We start from the raw sequence: 24,814 nt of genomic DNA on the forward strand, positions 1-24,814 counted from the left end.
GAGCAGTCACCTACCACTCATTGACATGTAAGTTATTGCACATCTGAACCACCAAACACATGAAGCTAATCGCCTTACAGATAGACGGTAGATGGGCCGTCATGAACGGCAAAAATGAAACCTTGATGCGTAATCTGGGAATCGAACCCAGGGCTCCCCGATGTTACTTTAATGGCAACGGAGAATTTTACCACTAAACCAATTACGCGGTGAATTGAGTTATGGAGAACTCGCTTGTGGTTGTCGAGGTTCGGGTTGTACATTATATCGCTGAGGCGTGATTAAAGGAGCAATTGCGGCGAAGCTTGTAGCGTCAATAATACTAAACAACCTAAAAATTTCGTCTAAGCAACCCAAGACTCTGGTCTAAACGGCATAAGCTGGCTTGCTGTTCCGTCTCTTATGCTCTAACAGCTAATCTTCCTGGTACCCGAGGGCATGGCAAATTCACAGACTTTCTCATTCCCTGGATGGACTACAGCCCATACACCGGTCGAAACCTCGATTAATCATAATGCAGTAGTAATGTTACTCTCACAGTGATTCGGCTTTGTTAAAGGCAAGCATATATGTGACTGATGAAGCAGCTGGCTGGGTGTACGCAACAGCGAGCTTTCTTCAATATGAAGACTCAGAAGGCCGAGCCATATGACTTTTCCGAAATGATCGAGGATATATAGCAAGTGACAGCTTCTTGTGCCTCGATACGAACCCCTGATTTCAATAAATATATGTAAGAGGTAGATCGCCCAGTGGCCCATTTGTCGCCTTTGAACGAATTATTGTCTGGATCATCTACCTAGATGTACTACTGCTATTCCCAGTCCTTGCCGTCCTGATGATTCGGTCGACCTCGCCCGGCTCAAGTATTTTGTTTGATGGTCATGACCAGAGGTCTTCATAATCAAGGAACAGTACAAACATGTCTCATGCGTGTTTCTGGAACCTCCGGTCGCCGGCCGGGCTATAATGGAAATTGAATGCCACCGGCCCTCCTACCACGGAGCTGAGAGGTGATGAGACTGGTTCCGGGCAGGAACGGACGGCCAGTCTCATATCTTGAACCGGAGTTGTCATCGGAGCGGAGGCAATCATGACGGCCAAGTACATAATACGTACCCCGAGATCGGCTAAGCAGTTCTGGGCAAATACTTTGCATGTTTCGGCTCCCGACTTTGGAGCCAGTTTATCGGCTCCGGCGGCCAGGCCGTTCTACCTGTTAATTAATTTTTGGTCAACAGCCTGCAGTTCGTCTCGTCTTGATTTTCATAGATAAAGCTAAAGATAAATGTTGACTATAGAACACTCCATTACGGTCTAATCCATTGATAACGTAGATGCACCTCCAAACTCAGATCTTCTGCGGGGCCGGCAATTGTTCCCGGCCAATGTCTCTTTTCTTTCTTCCCCACATTCTGACGTTTCTTTACACACCCTCCAGACAGACGCCTCTTCCTATCTATCTGCTTCTTTTGACAAAACAAGGCATGGCGAGGCCGGACCGGACCGGACGCTGAGCTTCGAACTGTGTAGAATAAACGTCTCCGGCGCATTCAACATCTTTGTCCGTTTAGTTGCCGCCTGCGAACGCTCGATCAAAGATCTGAAAGAGGCCCCTGCTTGTCCTGCAGCGGAGCGGGACTTCACTGTGCACTCAGAAACACCACGGACCGGGAGTGGAAGCGTGGACTCGGCTGTGGCGATAGCTTCGTTGCCTCGAAATGGCCATTGAGATCTTGCACACATAGCAACAATATGGCATCAAATCACAGCAGGCTTGTAGAATGCTTATGAAATTAGCAACAAGCTTTGGAGGGAAGAACTAAACGCATTATAGTCGTGTTTCGACTTGCAACGCCCGTTGATGATCTACACGGATATACCGACTCGGGACTGAACCTGATCAAATATCTCGTCTCATACCCCCTGATCTGAACCATCCTAGAAAATCACACATGAAGCTTTCTCTTCGCTGCGATAATACAGAGCTCTGGCAATCCTTGGTGTTGAGGTACCGCAACTGTATAACTTGACCCCTTACTCCAAAGCCTTGACACACACCCACTCATTCCATATTCGGTTAAGAAGAACCCGCCCATGAAGGATAGAAGTAGAAGGCTGTATAGGTTCCTGAGTCTGTGTACTCGACTTTTACATGTGTCAAAGTAGATTAAGAAGTTTGTCTATTCTTTCATAGAAGTTCATTTCTCTATATACAACTTTCATCTGGGTATTTTGCTTCCGCCTTTTGCCAACCGTACTTTGCTTTTAAAGAACTCAACTTTTATGGATCAATGTTTGTCATAACCATCTTGGTAACTGTAAACTCATCAATGCCGTACTTGCTTCCTTCTCTTCCGAATCCACTCTGCTTGATACCACCGAAAGGTGCGGCAGGGTCGCTGAGTACACCTGAATCATGATATTAGTAAAGTCATGTTGAGCGTTTGGGGGCAAAGACTTACCGCAGTTGACACCGATCATACCGGCCTCCAAAGCCTCGGCCACTCGATAACATCGGTTGACGTTCTCACTGAAGAAGTAGCCGCCCAGACCAACGTCACTGTCATTCGCAAGCTCGATAACCTCCTCCTCGGTATCAAATGCGAAGAAAGCGGCCACTGGACCAAAAGTCTCGTCGCTGAAAATCTTCATGTCAGTCGTCATGTCGGTTAACATCGTCATGCCGAAAAAGTTAGGTCCAAGATCCGGTAGACGCTCGCCACCGTGGACAAGCTTGGCTCCCTTGGAAATAGCATCTTCAACGTGCTCAGCAGTCTTGGCTACTGCACGGCCATGGATAAGAGGACCGTGAGTTGTCTTCTCGCCAAACCCGTCTCCAACAACGAAGGTCTTGACGACGTCGAGGACCATCTGGACGAATTTGTCATAAATACTGCGATGCACAAAAATACGGTTGGCGCAAACGCAGGTCTGACCGGAGTTTCGGAACTTGGAGGCGATAATACCCTTGACAGCCTTTTCCAAATCCGCATCCTCAAACACAATAAATGGAGCGTTTCCGCCAAGCTCAAAGGACAACTTCTTGACCGTTGAGGAAGACTGGTTCATAAGGAGTCGACCGACACCAGTTGAGCCGGTAAAGGAAACCTTCTTGACCTTGGGATGGGTCGTCAAGACTTTACCAACCTCAGCAGTGTTGTCCAGAGCAGTAATAATGTTAACAACGCCGGCAGGGATACCAGCACGGTGCGCCAGTTCAGCGAGTGCGAGAGCTGTGAGAGGGGCCTCAGCAGGAGCCTTGATAACAACGGTACAGCCAGCAGCCAGCGCAGGTCCAGCCTTGCGGGTAATCATGGCGGCGGGGAAGTTCCACGGCGCAATGAGACCGCAAACACCCACAGGCTGCTTAATTGTTGATAGACGGCATGATGGGTTTGATGCCTCGATAGTCTCGCCATAAATTCGAGGAGCCTCTTCCGAGAACCATTCAAAGAAGTTCGCAGCGTAGACAGCTTCTGTCTTGGCATCCGACCAAACTTTGCCGTTCTCAAGAGTAATGAGTCGCGCAATGTCGTCGGCATTTTCCATCATGAGGTCATACCAGCGGCGGAGGTACCGGGCTCGCTGCCGTGCAGGTGTCTTGCGGTATGTTTTGTATGCGGCATCGGCGGCGACGATAGCGGCTTCGGTATCATTTGCATCAAACTCGGGGCAGCTTCCGAGCTTTTCAAGGGTTGCAGGGTCTGTAGAGAAAGCAAAGTTAGAATATCTGCATGTCGATAATGTATAGGACTGGGAGCTGTATTGGTTGGAGTGCTTACTCTCGACAGAAAAGTCCTTGCCGGACTTTGCAGCTACCCATTGTCCATTAACGTAGCATGCGTTCTTGATGAGCGAAGGGTCGCTAAGCTGCAGCAAGATAAGATGTTAGTGATTTGACGTCGAATATTGGGATGCAGATGAGCTGCATGATATTATTGCCACACACCTTTGGAGAGGCCATGATGCTTGTCAGTCTGTTGTTACTTTATGGCTGCGATAACAAGATTGTGTATGAGACAGGCTAAGACCTTGGATGTGGTAGACAACTTATGATAGAGGAGATAGTATTCTTTCATATATGTGGTATCTATGAGGAGCTCTTGGTATTCTTGCTTATAATTCTTTCGGTTCCCACGTCGCTTCCGGTGATGGTCTTGTACAATAGTGACAAATTATGATAAGAATTTGGCCGAGTTCGTAACTGCCGTGGTTAGTGCTACTGTAGCATTAATGGTGACGCTGAATTACAAACATCTCCATTGGATCTGATCTCCATGATCCGGTCCCGTGAACATTTTGGGAGCCGGGCCGGTGGGGGCGTGTATGATGGAGTAGAGGGCGTTTATGAGGGGAAAAGGTTACAGCGGAGAAGATGGAGGTGGGGAGGAAATTTTGGTGGATGTCTCGGAACCGACAGTGGAAACCGGCGGGGAGGATGGGAGCCGACAAGCTAAACCCCACGAAAATAAAGACATGAGTAAAAAATAGGAAGCTTCTGGCGCTTCAATTGATAACGCACAGACAGTAGAAGCACTCACATGGGACATTAGTCAAGGATTGAGTGGAACACGTAACGATATTCATTTCATCATTCCGTAGAGGACGAGGTCACTGAGAATTGAGGTCTGGGGATTGATTTGCGGATAGTGGGGTAAAGGTGGTTAAGCTCAACAAGTGCACCTCCCATCTCGATCATGAGGACATCAAGGAGAATAATTTGAAAACCATTCCTGTTATCAGTGGAATTAATAAATTTACAGTTCGACAAAGAAAGACACAGCAGAAACAACCTTGGACAGCGTAACACTCGATCCTATCGATACTTTTGCCATTAATCAAGGTACACGTCGTCCTCGCTAAATCCACACTAATTGCTGGGTCTCTGAGGTGGCGTCTGAGCCTTACAATAGGTCCCGTGAGACGTTGCCCCGGCTCTGAGCCGGCCGGTCTCTCGACTCCGGCCCCACGAAGTCTCCATGAGCCGCAAACAATTGGCGATCAGCAGGGAAGCAGAAGCATATCGATGCCATCCATCAACATTTTTAAACAATGGCCGACATTTTAGTGCCACCGGCTTCCGAAAGCTCCAGCTGCTTGCTACCTATAATAGCTCCCTCCCCCAGCTTCTATCCAACCTCGAATCTCTTCAGGTCATCTTATATCTCTTTCCTCATATACACACTTTGAGATACCCAGAGGAAACAAATACTTAATTCTTTTACTTCATTCACGATGCCTTCTTTCGTCGAGAACGCCGTTCGCACGGAGATTCCTGGCCCTGTCTCCAAGGCCAGCTCCAAGCGTCTTGATGCTATCTTCGACGCCCGTGCCGTTCACTTCGTTGTTGACTACGACAAGTCTCACGACAACTAGTAAGTGCCTGATCAAGACATCTCCAGAGACTACGAAACTAACACTTTGCAGCATTGTCGATGTTGACGGCAACAAGTACCTCGATGTCTACGCTCAGATCGCCTCCATCCCCGTTGGCTACAACAACGACACCCTCATCGAGGCTGCCAAGTCCCCCGAGATGATTTCCGCCCTCGTCAACCGACCCGCCATGGGCAACTTCCCCTCCGACCAGTGGGTCGACATCCTCCGCAATGGTCTCATGAAGGTCGCCCCCAAGGGTCTCAGCTACATCTTCACTGCTCAGTCCGGATCCGAGGCCAACGAGCTGGCCTACAAGGCTGCCTTCATGCTCTACAGCCGCCGCAAGCGTGGTGATGCTGATTGGAACGATGAGGAGATCAACTCCTGCATGGAGAACTCCAAGCCTGGCTCCCCTGAGCTCGCCATCATGAGCTTCAAGAACTCTTTCCACGGCCGTGGTTTCGGCTCTCTCTCCACCACCCGCTCAAAGGCTGTTCACAAGCTCGACATCCCTAGCTTCAACTGGCCCCAGGCTCCTTTCCCTGCTCTCAAGTACCCTCTCAAGGACCACGCCGAGGAGAACGCTGCTGAGGAGAAGAGATGCCTCGAGGAGGTCGAGCGTATCATGACCACATGGCACTGCCCCGTTGCCGGTCTTATCGTTGAGCCTATTCAGTCCGAGGGTGGTGACAACCACGCTTCTCCTTCTTTCTTCCAGGGTCTCCGTGACATCACCAAGAAGCACGGCTGTGTCCTCATCGCTGATGAGGTCCAGACCGGTTTCGGTGCCACTGGTTCTTTCTGGGGCCACGACCACTGGAACCTGAGCTCTCCCCCTGACATGGTCACCTTCTCCAAGAAGGCTCAGACTGCTGGCTACTTCTTCGGAAACGAGATGCTCATCCCCGACAAGGCCTATCGTCAGTTCAACACCTGGATCGGTGACCCAGCCCGTGTCATCATGTGCAAGGCCGTCATCCAGGAGATCCTCGACAAGAAGCTGGTTGAGCAGACCGCCCGCGTCGGTGGCAAGCTGTACGCCGAGCTCGAGAACCTCGCTACCAAGTACCCCGAGTACATCCAGAACCTCCGAGGAAAGGACCAAGGTACTTTCATTGCCTTCGACACTAAGGACCCTGCTGCCCTCGTCCGCTCTATGCGCCACATCGGAGTCAACATCGGCACCTGCGGCAAGAACACTGTTCGTCTCCGACCTATGCTCATCTTCAACGAGGAGCACATTCCCGCCCTCGTCGGTGCCTTTGACAAGGTCATTGGTGCTATGTAAAAAGGTTATGAATTGGTTGTCGAAAAAAAAGGAGGGTTAAGCATCAAATTTGTCACTAGCGTTGCATTGTTATTTACTGTTTATACACATAAGGCTTGTTACTGGAAACGCCTTGGGGAAAGGAAAAGGATTGGATACCAATATTGTTGAGCTGGTAATATACCCGGTGAAACGCGTCATCTGAGACGGACTGGATCTACACAAGAAGTACTTTTAGGATATGAGAAATGATAAAAAGAATTACCATTTACTTCAGTTGACTTTTCTTATAACTCATGTGAAGCTTGATTAACCAGCAGCAATGGCTAATTTCAACTTTTGCAAGACGTAGGTTAAAGGCCCAACGCATTGACGTACAACGAGCTGCAAGATGGAACATATTGGCATATCTGAGCCACATTCGATGCACCGCGCTTCGCTCGGCAACGTTCTTGGTTCTCGGAATGTTGCAACATCACGAGCGAACATTCTAATACTGACTATCTATTAGCCTATCACACTACAACACGAGTGCCATCAAAGCTACTAAAGTAAGCTCATAGGCCAACAAGAGATCCAGAGATACTCCGACTCTGATGAACAAGGTGTGTTATTGCATCGTTTCACTGAACCAGGGATACACAGGCTGGGATACTTGCTGTGGCTTGCAGTAGCAAGTAAAAAGGTAGAGACTTGCATTTGTTAAGAGCCGTAGTTCGGCGCATGCACAGCAAAAGCAATGTGTGTACACGACAAGGAGAATCCAGAGAGGGAGTATTCATGTCGGATTTGATCGGCTGAGTGAGAGCACCAACCAGATGTTGGTTACGAAACTGATGCTGCATGCACCGCACGCAAGATGCAATCTCCAGATTCAGATTCCTTTTTCCTTAGCCCCGGACGCCAGCTCCTTCGCTAGGGGGCTCATTTTATTGGCTGCGGACCTTTTATTACTTCTTGGAAAGGAATTTGTAAGAGAAGCGTTGGTGTTTGAGTAACAGCCACGAGAAAAGATGTGGTGGATGTGCAGCTGAAGAGTTATGCGAGCCATTGACAGTCCTTAGGAGCGAGCAGTCATTGTCGGGTCCGAGATGATGACGCTCGGATTGCCGAAGAGATTGACTGTTTGCCGTAATTCGGAATATATGTCGGCGTGTTTCGTGCCGTTGATAGACGACATATTCTGCATGGAGGTGACGATCCAGAACTGCCGATGCCCCTGCTCGGAACCGACAAACCCCATGACCACACTGGAAAACTGAAGAGACAACAAGGCTAGAGCCGTGAGTGTAAGACCTAGATATGTTGGCAGGTTGGTAAGTATAGTTACCCAAGATTTGACCAATTCGTTCTGAAGCTTGGGCAGTAGTCAGACATGCATAATGAGCAATAGTATAGCATCCTACCCATAATGAGTCTGTGAGATCTTGCATTGAACGAGTACCGTGCTCAATGCTCGATTAGTGCTAAACCCCGCAAATGCCAGGATATGGTCTGTAAATATTTCCTTGTCGCTCTGACATGCATCTTCTAAGTAAAGTGAGGCGTTGGTGGTCTGTGAGTTGGAATGTTTAGCATCGTGTAAAGCCAAGTTGGGTAGAACATTGTAGGCGGTCCCTTTGATGTCTTATTATCACTGGTTGTATATATCCATCTATGCCTGTAAGCTATAGAACTACGTAGACAGGTAGCGATCATAGTGTTGCTAAGTTAACTGACTCGGTAGCTCAGATAACAAGACCCTTGTCTGTTCCATGTAGCATCTCCCCCAGGTTTGAAACGTGCAGTATCATTCGTTTATACCAAAAACATAGTGGGCTCGTCTGATCGAGAGCCAAGTCAAATCGGCTTTTCTTTTGACGCAAGGATTTGGTTGACATCTTACGATTTGAGAATTTGTCTCAGAAACCTCTCAAGACCAATAACTTGATGATATTATACTCTCCGCCCCGCTCCGCTCCGCCTCAGAAAGAGAGAGCTTGAGATGATCCTTGAAAGACGCATGTCTACTATCTCACTAGCACTACTGTATCACTCTGTCGGGATCGACAGCCAACCGCATTCAAGCGCATGACAAGGTACAGAGCATTGCATCCTGAAGAAGCCGAAGTCTCGACCCTTCCTTTCTCCCATTTTGAGAGAAACAAAGCAAAACCATGTCTCTTCATCTCTGCAACCGATTGACCTCCCGCACCAACCAGCTTATTCCAGCTGGGCTTGCAGCAACATCAACAACTGCAAGCTTCTAACAAGGCCAGGGTGGGCGCAGTGTGACCTTGCACAGTTTATTAGCGCTACTCCCAGCTCCCTAAAGATCAGCCTGCAAGCTCTCAGCTCAATTGTTGATGGTGCCTACTATCTATATTGAGGACAATCCCATGACGTGACTTCAACTCGATCACATTTCGGCATCTGCATTATACCAGTATCGCGTTAATTTCACTCCAGCAACTACATATCCTCCATTCAATCTTGGCTCACTCACAGACATCAAACACAAGGGTGAATCCAATCCTGCGGTTCCGCTAACTGGACTAGTCCTGGCGGGGCGCTAATTTATAAGTTACTCCCCGCATGTCTTTCTATGGCTTCCTTCCACTGTACCTGTCTTTATTCCTCGTGTCTCTCACTCACTCGAACTTTACTTGTTTCAATCAACAAGACGATCTTGTTACGGCCAATTCTACCTTAACGGTGCTGTTCGTTACTTACTGGGTGCCCAACATATCAGCCTCCACATCGAAGCTCAAAGAGAAGAAAGAAGCAAAGAGAAAGCACAGAAAATCCACTGAGTCTGACACCATCAATCAATCTGAACCCCTTCCTGCCTGCAAAAGTTGCTTCTGGAAAGCTGGCTCTTACCAATTGCATTGGCCAACGTCCAGTCACTGTGCTGTGCTGCGCTACACTACGCCGAGTTGCGCATCCACTCACAAGGGTCCTGGATGGAACCATTCGCTTCCAAAGCCTCCAGCTACTGAGCCTAGCCTTGATCTACCTTTACCTGCCCGTGGGCCGTAAAACCACTTCGATCCGCTCAACTTAAACCATCAACTCCAATTACCACCGACCCTTCGAATTCCGTCATACGTCGCTCATTTGTCGTCGCGTCTCAATCCCAAGCTCCCGACTCATTTTGCTGGGATCTACGGGCCTCCCGTCGCTCGAGGTCCCGGGATTCCTTCAGCTCCGCCAGTCGCAACTCGAAATCGGCCCCGCGCTACTGTACCTGGCGCATCTCCTTGTGACGGGAAATGGACCAGCAACAACAAAACCTGCAGAAGAACAGGCAGCGCCAAGCCGAAAGAGAGCGCAAACGAGCCCTTCGAGCGTACGTTCCCATCGCATGCGCCATTGTCCATCCCATTGCGCACCCAAGTCCCAGGTCAAGAAGGCAGTGCTTGGATATGTCCTTCTCGACCTCGAAATTTGGATGTGCTTAGCCAAGCTCATATCCGTCGCCTATCTACATGTTTCTTATAACAAATCCCTAGCCAACCTTTACTGACTTAACTGGTCAATAGTTGCGACGGCTGCCGACGTCAGAAGGAGAAATGTGACGGTGGTGTCCCATGCCGAAGGTGCACGCGCCTGCGTCGACAATGCGAGTTTCTGGGCCCGACTGCTCGAGATGGTGAAGGTGGCGATGGCTCTGGAAAGTAAGTCATGGAGATATCCCCCAGTCCTTTAAAAATCTTCACGGTTACTGACTTAGGTATGTATAGGAATCGAAATGGTGCAAGCAACTCTGAGCTTCTCCAGCGCATCTCTTGTATGGAAAAGGTCATCACACATTATGCTGGCAACGTCACTCTAGATACAGAATCGCTAAAAGCCATGGCTACGGCAATCGATAACAAAACTTTTGATGCGTCTCAATTTCAACGACAGGCCCCAATCATGGATTCTCCAAGCTCCGAATATCTAGGAGCGGATGACGAGAACTACACCGTGCAGCCCCTGGACAATAACACTACACGTAAGTCTTACTGTACTTGGTGAGATGTCGCATTGCTAATCCAGTTGGCAGACTACTCAGGCGAGTTCTCTCATTGGAACTTCTCGATGCGAATAAAGCAGTGGATTGAGCAATGTGTCCCAGAGCGCCACGTATGACTCCTACCTTGCCTATCCAAAAAAAGAAAAAGAAAAAAAAAACACTCAAGTTAACCATTCTTAGGATGCACCGGGTCCTCTCAGTTTCAAAGAATATTACCGTGCTGAGGAACTTCAGTCGGCCAACAACACACAAGCATCACTTTCTGCTTTGCCACCTCGATATGTTGCAGATTTCCTGGTTCAAGCATTCTACAAACATGCCGAAACCAACTATTTTTACGTTGAACGTGGGTGGCTCACCGAACAGATCGATCTTATCTACCAAAATCCTGGTGCCTTTTCTCGACGCGAAGTCGGGACTCTCTGCATGATATGGATCATCTTTGCTATCGGTACTCAGTACGCCTACCTGGATTCAGTCACCGGTAGAGATGCACACGGAAAGTCTAATGACTCGAGCCCATTCTCTGAGGACACAATTGGTGTAATGTTCTACCAGCAAGCCTGCAAACTTGTTCCCGATGCCATCACAGTAGCGTCACTGGAAAGTGTTCAGGCTATTCTACTTATTGGTATCTACACCTTACCGCTTGACGCATCAGGACTGTCATACATCTACCTTAATCTTGCAGTGAAACTTGCTATCCAGAATGGCATGCACAGGAAATGGCCTGCTGAAGGTCTTGATCCTTACGTTCGCGAAACGAGGAATCGTGTGTGGTGGACAGCCTATACCACGGAGAAGTATGTGCATCTGGCACAGTCATTAATATTCAAGACTAACCGCTCGATAGGCGAGTTGGCATTTACCACGGACGACCACTATCTATCCAAAGCAAGGACGTGGATGCAGATATGCCTGTGGATCGACCAGATATCATGCCATCAAATGCCACTAATGTTGCGCACATGCTCGCAACCCTGCGATTGAACCAAGCCCTTGGGAAAATCGCACATGAGATGTATGCCATTGTTCTATAATGAGCCATTGACACTTCAGAAGCTAACTATTGACACAGCTCGGTGCTTCGAACCTCACAGAAGCATGGGATGAATGAGGGTCTGCAGCGAGTGATCGACATGAAAGAAGAGCTTCGAAAGTGGTGGGACTCCCTTCCCGAGACTGCATACCGTGACGAGGTGAATCCTCAGAACCCGATTTCGCGAGCAGATACACATCTCAAGCTGGAGTATTGCCTTTTGCGAATGTATGCTGGGCGACCATTCATCTTACCTCGCGAAGTCGTTCGTGGTAACGGGAGCACATCGAGCTCGCCCGCCGATTCTAACAGCCAGCGCCCAAACACCCCACACAAGTCGAATCCTCGCTCAATCCTAGTGGCCGACTGCGTCGAAGCCGCCTTGACTATTATCGATACCTGTCATCTGCTTCAGAGCACCATTGGTCTTGCGCGTGCCTCCTACACAGAATTCAGTTCTTGCCGTGCTGCCCTACTTGTCATCATTACTCAATGCTTACAAAGGAAAACAGACCGGTTGCGTGACGCTCTACGTACTGGTATGGCAATGATAAAGGAGATGTCGGCAGGTGGAGAGTCAGCCAGGTCTGAAGCATCCCTTATCGAAGTTTTCGAGCGTGCTATATCAAGACTTGACGCCACCATGGACTCGTCTGGCCGGGAGACCGATTACTCGCGATTCAAAAAGTGGGAGTTGTTATGGAAGAACGATGGGCCTGTCCAAGATTTCAGGCCAGAAGAATCACCTGAGAGCTCGATGGCGTTGCCGCAGAACCCAAACACCTTCTGGAGAGGCAGCATGGGCAACACTGCACGACCTGGTATGCCAGCTATGCATGCTGCGAGTCCGTTCGTGGGCATGGACGCGAATTTCCCGTCCGTGCCTCAAGTGATGGATGAGTTTTCGACCCTGTTTGGATACGGGTTTGGACCAAGCCCTGAAAACATGGGTGGCACAGCTAATGGAGGCATGTGGATGGGGCCATGAGCGACTGGCTATCCCTAACGGCTTACATTCCAGAAAGAACGGGGAAGACATAGCCAGCCATTTTGGCTTGCTCTGACGACGCAATGTTCTGCTGAAAGATTGAGAATCAAGTTTCAAGATGCACAGTCCTTCAGATTCATCCAGGGCCATTACAGCTCTACAAGAGTACTGGGTTCCGCAGAGGATTTAGGTGGGAGAATTCCTTCCTTAATGAAACGGCAGGTTTTGAAGTGCATCTCCCTGACAGGATGGCAATACTGGTATCATGAAAATTGGACGGCGGTCAGTTTCATTATATCCGGCAATCTGAGGATAATCGCTTTCGAATCTCTGAGCTTGTCGATTCCTGTGGTGTGCAGTTGAAAGAGATGGAAGCGCAGTGGGAGATATACCCCGATATTCGGTTACTTCAATAGTAGGTGTGGAACCGTACAATTTGTTCATATCTACAGTCATTTTGACAATCTGGGATGTACAAAGGGGCTCAAGAGCCATAGCACCTGGCATAGGTAGGCTACATCCTGGTGCAACAAAACAACGTTTGAATTGGTTGAAACCCTTGCTTAGCGGGCAACAAGGCAACAATCACCCAAAGAACAAGAAAATACGTTAGCATAGCACATTTCCGTGCTCAAAACTATAACAAAAGTTATAGATATTATAATATTGTTATTTATCGGTTATACTCAGTAGCCTAGGCACGCCAATATACCATCAGAACATTTACAAAAGCAGAGACATGATCCAATAAATTTAAGGTTGATTAGGGCATTGAAACAGGCATCATAATGGATTAGGCTGTTAATAACTACTAATACAGATCCTCGCTCCTACACTATACAACCATGGCATTGCAGATTCCCACTGTTTGCCCTCCGATATATACTTACACATATTAAATTCCCAGCAGCAGCTTTAAGCTCGCTGAGTCTGTCGCTTTTGGCTCTTGCGCATCTCCTTCTCCCTCTCCTTCTCGAGGTATCGCTTCTGAGCCTTGGCGTCAAGACCCTTGAGCTCAGCATCACGCTTAGCCTTGCGGGTCTTCTCCTTCTCAAGGGCAAGCTCTTCTTGGCGCTGGCTCTCGGCAGTCTTCTTGATCTCGTTAATGGCGTGGTCACGAATGGTGCGGACCTTCTTGGTGACTTCGGGGCGGAAGTGAGCAACCTTGACAAGGAGGTCAGGGAGCTGGAGGTAGTGCGAGAAGAGAGGCAGGAGGGTATCGTAGTTTTCGCCGGAAGGAAGAGAGTACTTGAGGAAGAGTCGCTTGCGAGGAGTGGTCTCCTCAAGAGTAAGAGGCTTGTCGACAGGCTGGTCGGAGATGATCAGGTACTCGAAGTTGTCGCCAGCGGCCTCAACAGCAGCAATGAGTTCAGGGGTAAGAAGGGTGTCGGTGATCTCGGCGCTCTCGCTCATGACGGTGAGCCAAACAGGAAGCTTGGGGTGATCTTTGGTGAAAGTGAGAGAAACGTCGTATCGCTCGTCACGGACTCGGCGCATGACGTCCTTGTGGACGATACCCCAAACGAAACCATCGTAGGTGCTCTTGTTGTCCTTGCGAACCTCAGCGCCGGGAATAGAGGGAACAGTGAGACTCTCCTTGCCATCGAAGGGGTAGGTCAGGACCTCAGCGACATCCTTGGGTGCGGCAACAGACTCGACGAAGAAGCCGGCGAGGTGCTCAAAGCAGTTGACAATGGGGTTGAACTTCTTGGTCAGAGTGAGCTTGACATCGGTGAAAGCCGTGTTTTGTCGGCCGGTAGCGTAGGTAGCGAATTCAAAGAGGGACTTCTCCTTGATGAGGGTATCGGTGTTGAGATTCTCGTTGTTCACGGTGGGAACACCACCGAAGCCGACAAGAGCGTACTCCTTCTGGATAATGGGAGCGTGAGCACGCATCCATCCCTTGGCTCTGGAGCGGTTACGACGAGCACCGATCATGTGGAACAAGAAGATGAAACTCGAGACGAGGAGGATGAGGCCCTCCATCCTGAACTCGGAGATGGAGTGACGCTCATGGACGTTGTACCACTTGGTGTAAGGAGCCTGAGTGGCAGCGGCAGCAGCACTTCCAACTGTCGCATCCTGGGTTCCGACCTCAGGAGCTGGACTGGGAGCTTCGGCAAAGTCGGCGAAGTCTGTATAAGAGGTCGCGTGTTAGTCAAGTCAAGTCATGATAGTGACATAGTGCTGTGACGTCCCCCCTCTTTGCGCGTCGCAATATTGCGCAATTGAGAGGGAACCAATTGGTTTTTTACTTACCCGAGTCTGGGCTCGCGGCCTCGGGGGCCTTTTCGCCTCCAAAGGCGTTCTTGAAGAAAGAGGCCATGTTGCCAATGGTTCAATGGGGAGGGAAACAAGGTCGGAGGGGAGGTAAAGAAGAAAGGAAAGGAAAGGCCACGAGAGGCAAAAGAATGGGGGATTCAATGCGGAGAGCTTAGCTTGGCAAAGGTGGAGACGAGCTGTCTGTCTGATGGCATCTGGATCCTGCAGCTAAGCTGGAAGAGGCATCTGAATTCAAATTAGCCACTTACAAGGACCTTTAATGTTGGAGCTGATGTTGGACTATGGACATATTTTGTATATATAGATTATAATTCTGCTATGTGTATTTGAAAGTTGACGTGCTTTTCGCTTCAATTAAACTTAGTAAATCGTAGCGAGCGAGTTACAGGGCGTGGTCCAGTGACAGCGTCTGCTACAGGGGACATGAGCAGTGGCAATCTCTAAGTACATAGGTAGTAAGCCATCAATGTACGTTTGTTGATTTAAAGATCAACTCGTCCATTTTTGGTACTCGGGAAACAATTCGTCAACCGTTATATCGACAGCCTCGTTTAGTAGTAAACGTCACTCAACAATAGAAACGTTCTAGAAACCCAGTGTCTCACACCACAGACAAGCACGGATGGTCCCAGGTTCAGGGTGGGCTCGTTACCCCGTCAACCGAATCTTCAGTACAAATCAACCCCATGAGAACTGAACCGACTCTCAAATAATTATCACAAGATAACAATTTTTGGATAAATTACAATGTCACGAACCACAACAGTTAGGAAATATGGCAAGCAAGCAAAGCGCTCTAAAGCAGAGCGCCTGTTCGCTGAGCTGCCTCAAAGTCCGGTACGACTACCACCAAAAGGGGACCAAAACGTCAAGGAGGATTCCATCTGTCTTATCACAGAGAAAATATCAGCAATAAATATCGAAGAAAAGACGACCACCAAAAGGAAAGCAAGATCATCTAAAAAGGTCACAGAATTTGCTCCAGAGGCGCCAATTGATATTACAGAGGTTAAAGAGGACAAGGACGTCACAGCATCTGAGAAGGAGAACACCCCTGAGACTGAAAAGGCCGAACCTGAGCTCGAAGAACCAGTCCCCTCAAACCCGTTAACAGAGGAAGATGATGAGTTTGAATTTTCAAGACTGGTCCAGGCTCAGATAGCCGAGGAGGAGGCTGTACACAACCCACAACTACGCACTCTCACCTGGGACGATGTTTGCCTCCCTGGAGATAAGATTGAGAAGATCGCCGAAGCTTCATATGCTGAAGTGTACCGCGTTACCAACGACCGCGGAACAAGCATCATCAAGGTCATCCGTCTCCCATCGCCCATCAAACCTCAAACCAAAGCACAAGTTAAATCTGGGTTAGTCGATGAAGAGCCGCACCCCGAGGAGGACATTAAAGGCGAGCTGCAAATTTCGGAATGGTTGGCGGATATTCCAGGATTTGTCGTTTATAAAGAGCGATATGTTGTTCAGGGTAAAACGACCAAACAGCTTCTCGAGACGCATCAATCATTTCAGAAGAAGATGAAGCGTCAAGATCCAGGCCGGGCTCAGTTTTATCCCTCTCCAAGCAGATACTTGGACGACACACGATTCTTGGTGGTCGAGCTTGGCGATGCTGGAACATCGCTGGAAGATTGGAAGTTGACTAGCGAAAGTCAACTTTGGGATATCTTTTTCTTACAGGCTATTGCCTTGGCAAGAGCTGAGGATCTTGTTATGTTTGAGGTGAGCCTTAACCAAAATCTCTTTCGTACAGAGCTATCACTAACAAATCAGCATCGTGATCTTCACGAGGGTAATTTATGCATCCGCCAAGTTAAGCCACCTCGAAAGATGGGCCCTCCTTCAGCAGGATTCTTTGGTTACTCCGGTCTGGATATTACCATTCTGGACTACGGCCTTTCTCGCGGTGAGGACCTTTCAATTGACGATGCGGTGCCAGTAGCTTTTGATCTTGAAAGAGACCTTAGCCTTTTCACCAGCACACATGCAGACCAATGCAAGGTTTACCGCCAAATGAGGTCTTTCCTTCTCCGCGCGGACCGCACATGTTTACCGCCAGACGCCCATGATACGCCTTATGCGAAGGGTATTGATGGGCCATTATCATGGGATGCCTACGCACCATATACAAATGTGCTTTGGCTAGCATACCTCTACGAATATATTACCAGTCATTTCAAGGGCGACAAAACAGAGCTGGCACGCTTCAAGGACGAAACGGAGGAACTTTGGGAGTATCTCAACCCAGATGCGGGAGAGGACGTGCCCTGCTTCGGTTGTGCTGCAGACGTGGTGTGCTTTGCTGTCGAAGCGGGTTGGATCCGCCAGGACCAACTGAATGGGGCTGATGAGTCAATCCTTCAGCATGAAGACAGCATCATTGCTCCACGAGAAGAAATCAAGGAAGTAAGCCAAGAGAAAACGCCGATGAGGAGGTCGACACGGTCAACACGCAGGAAATGATTCTGAACATACATGGGAATGGTTGCACAATAGGGGAGTTCATTTTGATACGGCGTTTGTGATACCATGGATTTGTTTTTTATTATAGACAAATATGCCAATTGGAGCAGACATTCTCTAGTTGATTTAGAGTTGATTTAATTGTATTACCATTGGCTTACTTTGGTTGCCTTGGTTAGAATTGTTTTTGACGTGGGCGATCTTGGTGTTGCATGGATCACGTCTTCAGCACAAGAACATGTTTGTGCCAGGAACCTTCCGATTGGATTCGTTTTGTCCTTCTCTTGACTTATCCACTGTCGATCATTTGGAATTGTCTTGGATAAATGTGCAAAACCAATATTGCGGTTGAACTAGGTTCATTGATAGGTAAGAAACCCGTATAGTCCGATCACGTGTAAGCATTGAAATGAGTATTGATTGTTGTTTTTAGGTATGATTAATTCTTGTCAAATGATCATGTTGCATTGATTGTCATTTGTGCTGGTTGAAACCTGCCTTTATTGTGTTTACATTCCTTTAGTGCAGCCCGGACCAATTTGCCATAATGAAGCATATGCTTGTCAGATGGGGATAACTTTGCCGAGCCTACGTAGGTCATTGGATTAGTGGGAAATGAGAATACCGAGTTTGGGTCGTAATACAAAGAAGCGGTGATAATAACTGTCGAGCCAAGAAAGGCAACTGAATAAACGGTGATGAGTTTGCAGCAGTAATCCACTTTCTTGAACATGTAAGTGCTGGTTAAAAAACAACTGATGTCAGTGTCTTGACCAGCAAACAGCCAAATAAGACACTGCACGTATTTAATCAGTGGATATTACAGTGAGCTGTCAACCTCGGTCACGATTCCGCCGTTGTCGGCTCAGTGAGCGATAACTGGCCCGGGGGAACAGCAACCAAGCACGGTCCCCCACCTGGACCTGCCGAGGCTAAAATACTGGGACCTTTTATCATCTTTGGTTGGTTCAGCCAGCTCCAGCTCAGCTTTCCAGTTGTTGTTCCTACATACAAACCAAAAACCACCTCACCTCACATGTCACGGCCTTCTTAACTGAATTCGGCCTTGAACCTGACGCGTGAGTCCCGGGTTTTGTTCTTGTTCCTTTTGTTTAGGCTTCCCCGTATTTTTCTTTTATTCTTTACGTATCCATCCTCTCAATCATGAATCTGGGGTGAACTAGATAGATCTGTTCCGCTCGCCTCATCCTCGTCTGTTCATCTTATTCCCTGTCTTCTACATACCGCCTCCTCGACTACCAACCCATCTTGAGTAAACGTCGCAAACTTTCGTATTCGATCACCAATTGCCTTTCCAGCTTCTTTACCAGCGACTAAATCCATTGTATACACCCAGCCATTGCTATGTCTTTCAACGGACAAAACTCCGGCTACGGTCCGACCGCAATGTCAAATGCGCCTGTCGGACTGTCCAACAACCTCCTCACAACCTCCATATCCTCTCTGGCGGCTTCTCCATCAACTCGCCATCCTTCTCAAATATCAAAGTCGTACCGTCAAGCTTCAACTTTATTTCTTACGCGTCGTTTGCCCGAGGCTCTAACGACTTTACTGCCATTGATTACTCCACCCGATCATATCGACGATGGCGAGCCTGCGCCAGTCGCGCGTGCGTCAAGAACGACTCGAATTAAAGTATGGAGCCTGTATCTTACCATTCTCAATGGTATTGTCGAGTTGGAGCCCGAGGAGGGCAAGGATGCATTCGGGAACCAGGAATGGAGAGCCCTGTGCACCAAGGTCCGTGATGGAGAAATTTGGGACGAGGTTGTCGCGAATGGATACCACGGTGTTGAGGGTGACGTCGATTCAGATGTGGTAATCAACCTGTAAGTTTCTTCGACGTGTCGCTCCAAGACTTAGACTAACTCGACCAGCGCGACGATATTGTTGGCACATGCTCGTGACCAAAAATTAAATCAACATAAGTTGGAGGCATACCTAGCTGCCTCAAACACCCCTAACCTTGACGTTGCTGGTCGGCTTGCTGAATCGGCATCGCCCATTACAAATCGTTACCGATCTCCAGCCAAAGGAGCGAGCGGCGCCAACACGCCCAGAGATCTCAATGCTCGGGTCAAGATCCTCGAGTTGTACACACTACACGTACTCTTGCGCAACAACGAATGGGACTATGCTCGTGAATTTATTAGTGTCAGTTCCGTCCTGGACGAAGAGCGCCGCGAAGCCTTTCTGCAAGCATTGCAGAGTCTCCACGACGAGCAGCAAGAGCAAGAAAAATTAGAGAATGAGGAGCGACAACGACAAGAAGATGAGCTGCAGAAAGAAATCGAAGAGGCAAAGAGGTTGCGCGCAGAGAATGAGGAGAAGGAAAGGAAACGACTAGAGGAGGAGCGCGCAAAGCGAGAAGAGGAGGAAAAGGCAAAACGAGCAGAAGAGGAGAATGCAAAGCCCGAAGGAAGTGAGGTTGACTATGGAGTCGACGACACTGCCAGTCATAATGGATCAACTCGACCTCGGAAGGGTAGGACTTTGTCATCATCATCAAAACAGTCCAGGCTGTCAAAGGCACGAAGCACAAGCCAAACGGGGTCCAACACAAACGGCAAAGCAGTCTCTCGCTCTCCGACTCTGGCATCACGCGCATCCATGGTTATTTCACGCTTGGGTGTTGTGATCGAGAAATTGGGTGCCTCGCTCAATGCGAACCCCATGCTTCTGGTCAAGTTTATGGCGTTTATTATGGGTTTGCTTCTTATGTTTGGCAATGCCAATCTGCGCGCGCGAGTGAGGCGGGTACTCTCCGTCTTCTGGGCCAAAGTCAAGGGCACAGCAGGAATGGGGGTCAAGGTCAGCTACATATGATTTACATTCTTGACTGTATTATTTAGCATATTATGCGTTACGAGGAGTCTTTGGGTTGCACTTTTGTTTCTTTGTCGTTTTTCAGCCAAGGTGTCCTCAAGTTAAATTTTACACAAGTTGAATAAGGAACAAAGCTGGTCAGCATTGTAATTACTAGATAGCTGTCGCTCAATCCAAAAACCAGAGTTTTTTCACAACCTAATTTGCGCCCAAAACACCCATGATGCCAGATTTGAAGATGCACTTCCAAGCACGAAACACCTTAATCCACGGCCCAGCCCAGGCCTCAGCTCTGCTAGTATTGCGTTGTCCGATTCGTTTTCTTTTGGTAGAATAACTGGAGGGATGAAAGTCAGCATCTTGTTGGCAAGAAGAGAATTCGAGTTACTCACATCTGTTCTTGAACTTCCCAGGTTTATAATCTTGGGGCATCCATCGCGATCCTTTTCAAGACGCGTGCATTCGAAACAGTAGAAGGCGTCCGAGATACCCTCACCGCCGCATACAACACACTTATTCTGGTAGTTTCCGAAACTGCACTCGTCGCAAATGCGCACAAGGGTCGTAGGTCGAACGTAGGAATCGCAGACTGGGCATTTTCCATCGCACTTGTCACAGAGACGGCCGATGGCGATGCCAGCCTGCTTGCGACACATAACAAGATCGCTGGGTGCAGAGGTTAGTTGAGCTGCTCATTGTAAATTGCAAATATTCGAGAAACTTACGGATGATGGCGAGACATGATGACGATAAGCGCAAGATCTAACGAGGGTGATGTTCTATGCGAAACGCGATATCGAAAGGTGTGTTGTGGAGGTTGAAGAGTCAGAAACTTGTGATAAATGTTGGTGAGTTTAGCACTGGGGATTTCTCAGCCTTGCCGTAGCGTTCCGACAGCTTCGAGGGGCGACAGGATGGCAGACCAATCATATAAGTGGGGCACCACAGCTATACCTTTACATTTAACTCCCTACATACTACCTACATAGATATCTATCGAGCCTTCATATCAAGGAGGATAATGATAGAGAGTTAAAATAAATACAAAAGCATTTACGGAAGTAGTAGCGCTCGAGTGTCAAGCACCCTGGCCTCCTAAAGTAAAATAAAATAAAATAAAAGACGAACTCTTGTATCTTTCATAGTATGTTTCTTGCAATGAGTAGGGGTGAGTTTCTTTGCCCGAAGCTGCTCATAACTTTGTTAATTTGATATTTATAGTACTTCTATCCGAGCTTCAATAGGTACGCAATAACATAAATCGGTTCCATAAAGTCAATATTAGATTTTGTAAATCGTGAAAACCCACCAAATAAATCAGTCATGTTAACCTCGAATCCTAGCGACTCTACACCCGGCTACGCAAGGCCACACAATTGGCTGCATGGCAAAAGATAACCCCACATTTCTCATCAATACCGCTTTCCTAAGCCTTGACAAGCATCAAGAGACATCTTAGACCTCTTAACTTTCACGGTTTATTCTGCGACACGGCAGATGTCATATTAAATTATATACAACCCACCCATCACAGCAAACTGCGGCTATTGTCAAAAATGACCACAGAAAATGCGTACTGAATTATTTTTCCCTTGTTAGCTATGTCTTACTAACTTGATCATAGATTCCGCGTCGCGGATGACATGAAACTAAGCCCCGGGAACAATGACGGCTTAGTATCTCAAAATGTCTCAGACAGAGAGATCCCAAAGAGGAAGGCTTTCGAAGATGTAGACAGCTATTCATCAAAACGCATGAGACATGACGACTACTTTCGTGAAGCCACGAACGAACGGCCTAGGAGGGGCTCATCACAGGAGCGCCGCAGTTCCTATGGCGGCTCTTCAGGCGTAGATGTTGATCGCCGAAAAGTCGCGACTCAGGAAGAGAAGAAGCGCGGCAAACGCTTATTCGGTGGACTTTTGAATACTTTGAGCCAGACGAGTGGTGGTTCGACGCAGAAGAGACGCTTGGAGATAGAGCGAAGACAGCAGGAACGGATGCGCAAACAAAGTTTCGAAGATGACAAGCTGCGGGCAGAAAAGAGAGCCAGAGTCATGGAGGCTCGGAAAGGTGAACAGAATGTGTTTGACGAGGAAGCTGTAAGTTGACCAAGCCAAACCTAGGGATTCTAACGGGCTAGAGCTAACGGTGTTACAGATGCGAAATAAGCATACCAAGATGCTTGCGGTGGCTCGATACCTACGGACGAAATCTCAACCACAGATCGTAAGTCAGACTAGCATTTATTTATCATGGGGCTTATGCTAATCAGTACAAAGTATTATCTCCCTTGGAAACTCACAGAAGCGCAGGAGGATGCAATAGACGAGCAAATACGGCACGCGAAAGCTACAGTAGAGCAGGAAGTGGAGGCTTTCAACGAAAGAAAAGAACGGCAGGCAGATGAAGGCAGGCGATCTTCAGTACGAGCAGAAACGATGGCGCCCTTTGACGAAGAAATGGATCATGGCTATAAAACCACCAATGGCACAGAACATGCAGGAAGAACTCAGGAAACGGGTCATGAAGCTGACCACCATGATGAGGCAGCAGATGTGTTGGAAGAAGCTGATGAGGACATGGTGATTTATTGACCGCTGCCTTGCGATATTGCGATTCCTGCGTGGCTGGAGTGTGCAGAGGTGTTTCTACCTGGCCATGATGGCTGAGAATGAAGTTTGAGCCTCGTTATCATTCTGTGCAGCTTTATAATCAGGAAAAGCGGGGTTTGACGTTAACGAAGGTGCTGTATGGTTATTATTGTTGACTTGAAGTCAATAAGCTTTAGTTCTATCTGATACCCTATCACTGTTACTTCAAAGCTGCGCCGTATACCTATTGACGAACAATGCGTCACCTCTCGCCATCCAAGCAGACCGCTCCGAGGCTTCCACCAAAAACCCACTATCTATCTATACTACGTTATGTAACAATCCGAAAGCGAGCGTATGTTTTGTTGACCAGGTTCCACGGCAGATATCATGAGCAGGATAAGCTGTGTTTTCTAGCCGCGATTGACGTCTCCATTATCCTAAATTAGGAAGTCCTCCCGTACGTGCCTCGGTTTCTAGTCTGAATTTGCCGTCGGGATTTACGTAGACGACGGGAGCAATGAGTGGATGAACCTACCTACGCACGTACCGTGGACTCGGTGGCACAGGTATATAATGCAAGCTGTCTCCAAGCCACTCGAAACTTGCGATTCTCTTCATTATAAAGCATTCATCCTTCTTACATATATGCTTGGCGAAACTTGTATGTAACCACTTGACACAAGAAACGTAAGTGCTCAAACATGATGTAACCCTCATAGCTCGATGCATCACCCCCACTATGGCCGTAGAACTTTATTTCCAGCCCTGATTCCCTGACGACAATCGACTAACATCTTCAACAGATAATATCATTTGCAAAAGAGAAGCTCACCAATTTATAAAAAATGGCTCCCGATAAGCTTGTGCCAAATGACCCTCGTGTCAAGCACGAGAAGGCCCAGATTCGGGGCAAAACCTACAAGTACATTGTCGGTGAACCCGAGGGTACCCCTCTAGAGACCATGGTTCTCATCCATGGTTTCCCGGATCTTGGTTTTGGCTGGCGCTACCAGGTTCCCTACTTCATGTCTCTGGGATTCCGAGTCATTGTCCCTGATATGGTAGGATACGCAGGCACTGATGCCCCAGAGTCCCTCGAGGAGTACACATACAAGAGCCTCTCTGCAGACATCAACGAGCTGGCTCGCAAGTATGTCGGCGAGGACGGACAGATCGTTCTTGGTGGCCACGATTGGGGTGGCATGATCGTCTGGAAGGTCTCTACCTGGTACCCTGAGTTGATCAAGTGCGTCTTCAGTGTCTGCACACCCTACATGCAGCCCAGAGAAACCTTCCTCCCCCTCGAAGCCATTATCGCAAGCGGTCACCTGCTCAACTTTAGCTACCAGCTACAGTTCAAGGGTCCAGATGTTGAGTCCAAACTCCAAGGCAAGGAGAAGGTGCGACAGTTCCTGAATGCCATGTACGGCGGACGTTCTCCCGACGGAGAGCTCGGGTTCTCATCCAAGGAGGGTGTCCTGTTTGACCACCTGGCCGAGCTGGGCCCCTCGCCTCTCATCAGCAACGAGGACCTCGACTTTTACGTCGAGCAGTACTGCTTGCACCCATCCCCCGAGCTGCGCGGTCCTCTTAACTACTACCGCACGCAGGAGCTCAACTACCGCGACGACGTGGAGATCGCCAAGAAGGGCGGCAACAAGTTCAAGATGCCTGCCATGATGATCACCGCGAGCGACGACTCTGCTCTGCCTCCTTCCATGTCGCAGGGTATGGATGCAAGCTTTGAGAACCTGTCTCGGGCTGAAGTCAAGGCTTCGCATTGGGCTTTGTGGCAGGCTTCTGACGCTGTGAACCAGCATGTCACAAAATGGCTTGATGGTGTTTTGGATGGTGCCTTGAAGGCCAAGGCATCTCTTTGAGCAGAGTTTGTATTGGATATATATCTCATATTTGAATATAAAGAAAGAAATTA

At 48.4% G+C, this 24,814-nt stretch overlaps 9 protein-coding genes across 9 annotated transcripts; 6 read left to right on the forward strand and 3 right to left on the reverse strand.

Moving 5' to 3' along the window:
• Positions 1-2,284: 2,284 nt before the first annotated feature.
• On the reverse strand, positions 2,285-3,967 carry FSST1_002317 (succinate-semialdehyde dehydrogenase (NAD(P)(+)); the record flags this gene model as incomplete). Its single annotated transcript, XM_083228294.1, has 4 exons — positions 2,285-2,412; positions 2,466-3,707; positions 3,786-3,873; positions 3,953-3,967. 4 exons carry the CDS (start codon positions 3,965-3,967, stop codon positions 2,285-2,287), a joined length of 1,473 nt encoding a protein of 490 aa, XP_083092499.1.
• Positions 3,968-5,238: 1,271 nt separating this feature from the next.
• FSST1_002318 (aminotransferase class-III) lies at positions 5,239-6,670 on the forward strand (the record flags this gene model as incomplete). Its single annotated transcript, XM_083228296.1, has 2 exons — positions 5,239-5,378; positions 5,431-6,670. 2 exons carry the CDS (start codon positions 5,239-5,241, stop codon positions 6,668-6,670), a joined length of 1,380 nt encoding a protein of 459 aa, XP_083092500.1.
• A 3,233-nt stretch (positions 6,671-9,903) lies between these two features.
• FSST1_002319 (transcription factor domain-containing protein) lies at positions 9,904-12,676 on the forward strand (the record flags this gene model as incomplete). The annotated part of the gene is made up of 7 exons (XM_083228297.1): positions 9,904-9,980; positions 10,174-10,308; positions 10,375-10,628; positions 10,680-10,759; positions 10,830-11,452; positions 11,503-11,670; positions 11,728-12,676. 7 exons carry the CDS (start codon positions 9,904-9,906, stop codon positions 12,674-12,676), a joined length of 2,286 nt encoding a protein of 761 aa, XP_083092501.1.
• A 915-nt stretch (positions 12,677-13,591) lies between these two features.
• FSST1_002320 (CCDC47 family protein) lies at positions 13,592-15,002 on the reverse strand (the record flags this gene model as incomplete). Its single annotated transcript, XM_083228298.1, has 2 exons — positions 13,592-14,811; positions 14,936-15,002. The coding sequence occupies 2 exons, from the start codon at positions 15,000-15,002 to the stop codon at positions 13,592-13,594; spliced, it is 1,287 nt and encodes a 428-aa protein (XP_083092502.1).
• A 704-nt stretch (positions 15,003-15,706) lies between these two features.
• On the forward strand, positions 15,707-17,437 carry FSST1_002321 (uncharacterized protein; the record flags this gene model as incomplete). The annotated part of the gene is made up of 2 exons (XM_083228299.1): positions 15,707-16,696; positions 16,748-17,437. The coding sequence occupies 2 exons, from the start codon at positions 15,707-15,709 to the stop codon at positions 17,435-17,437; spliced, it is 1,680 nt and encodes a 559-aa protein (XP_083092503.1).
• Positions 17,438-18,802: 1,365 nt separating this feature from the next.
• On the forward strand, positions 18,803-20,284 carry FSST1_002322 (uncharacterized protein; the record flags this gene model as incomplete). Its single annotated transcript, XM_083228300.1, has 2 exons — positions 18,803-19,287; positions 19,336-20,284. The coding sequence occupies 2 exons, from the start codon at positions 18,803-18,805 to the stop codon at positions 20,282-20,284; spliced, it is 1,434 nt and encodes a 477-aa protein (XP_083092504.1).
• Positions 20,285-20,475: 191 nt separating this feature from the next.
• FSST1_002323 (PHF5 family protein) lies at positions 20,476-21,026 on the reverse strand (the record flags this gene model as incomplete). Its single annotated transcript, XM_083228301.1, has 2 exons — positions 20,476-20,950; positions 21,010-21,026. The coding sequence occupies 2 exons, from the start codon at positions 21,024-21,026 to the stop codon at positions 20,476-20,478; spliced, it is 492 nt and encodes a 163-aa protein (XP_083092505.1).
• Positions 21,027-21,840: 814 nt separating this feature from the next.
• FSST1_002324 (pinin family protein) lies at positions 21,841-22,881 on the forward strand (the record flags this gene model as incomplete). Its single annotated transcript, XM_083228302.1, has 4 exons — positions 21,841-21,857; positions 21,909-22,386; positions 22,445-22,513; positions 22,567-22,881. 4 exons carry the CDS (start codon positions 21,841-21,843, stop codon positions 22,879-22,881), a joined length of 879 nt encoding a protein of 292 aa, XP_083092506.1.
• Positions 22,882-23,726: 845 nt separating this feature from the next.
• FSST1_002325 (alpha/beta fold hydrolase) lies at positions 23,727-24,761 on the forward strand (the record flags this gene model as incomplete). Its single annotated transcript, XM_083228303.1, has 1 exon — positions 23,727-24,761. One exon carries the CDS (start codon positions 23,727-23,729, stop codon positions 24,759-24,761), a length of 1,035 nt encoding a protein of 344 aa, XP_083092507.1.
• Between the last annotated feature and the right edge of the window lie 53 nt (positions 24,762-24,814).

This window comes from Fusarium sambucinum, chromosome IV, assembly GCF_050947815.1.
Source record: "Fusarium sambucinum isolate potato_lamoka chromosome IV, whole genome shotgun sequence".
Taxonomy (NCBI): Eukaryota; Fungi; Ascomycota; class Sordariomycetes; order Hypocreales; family Nectriaceae; genus Fusarium; species Fusarium sambucinum.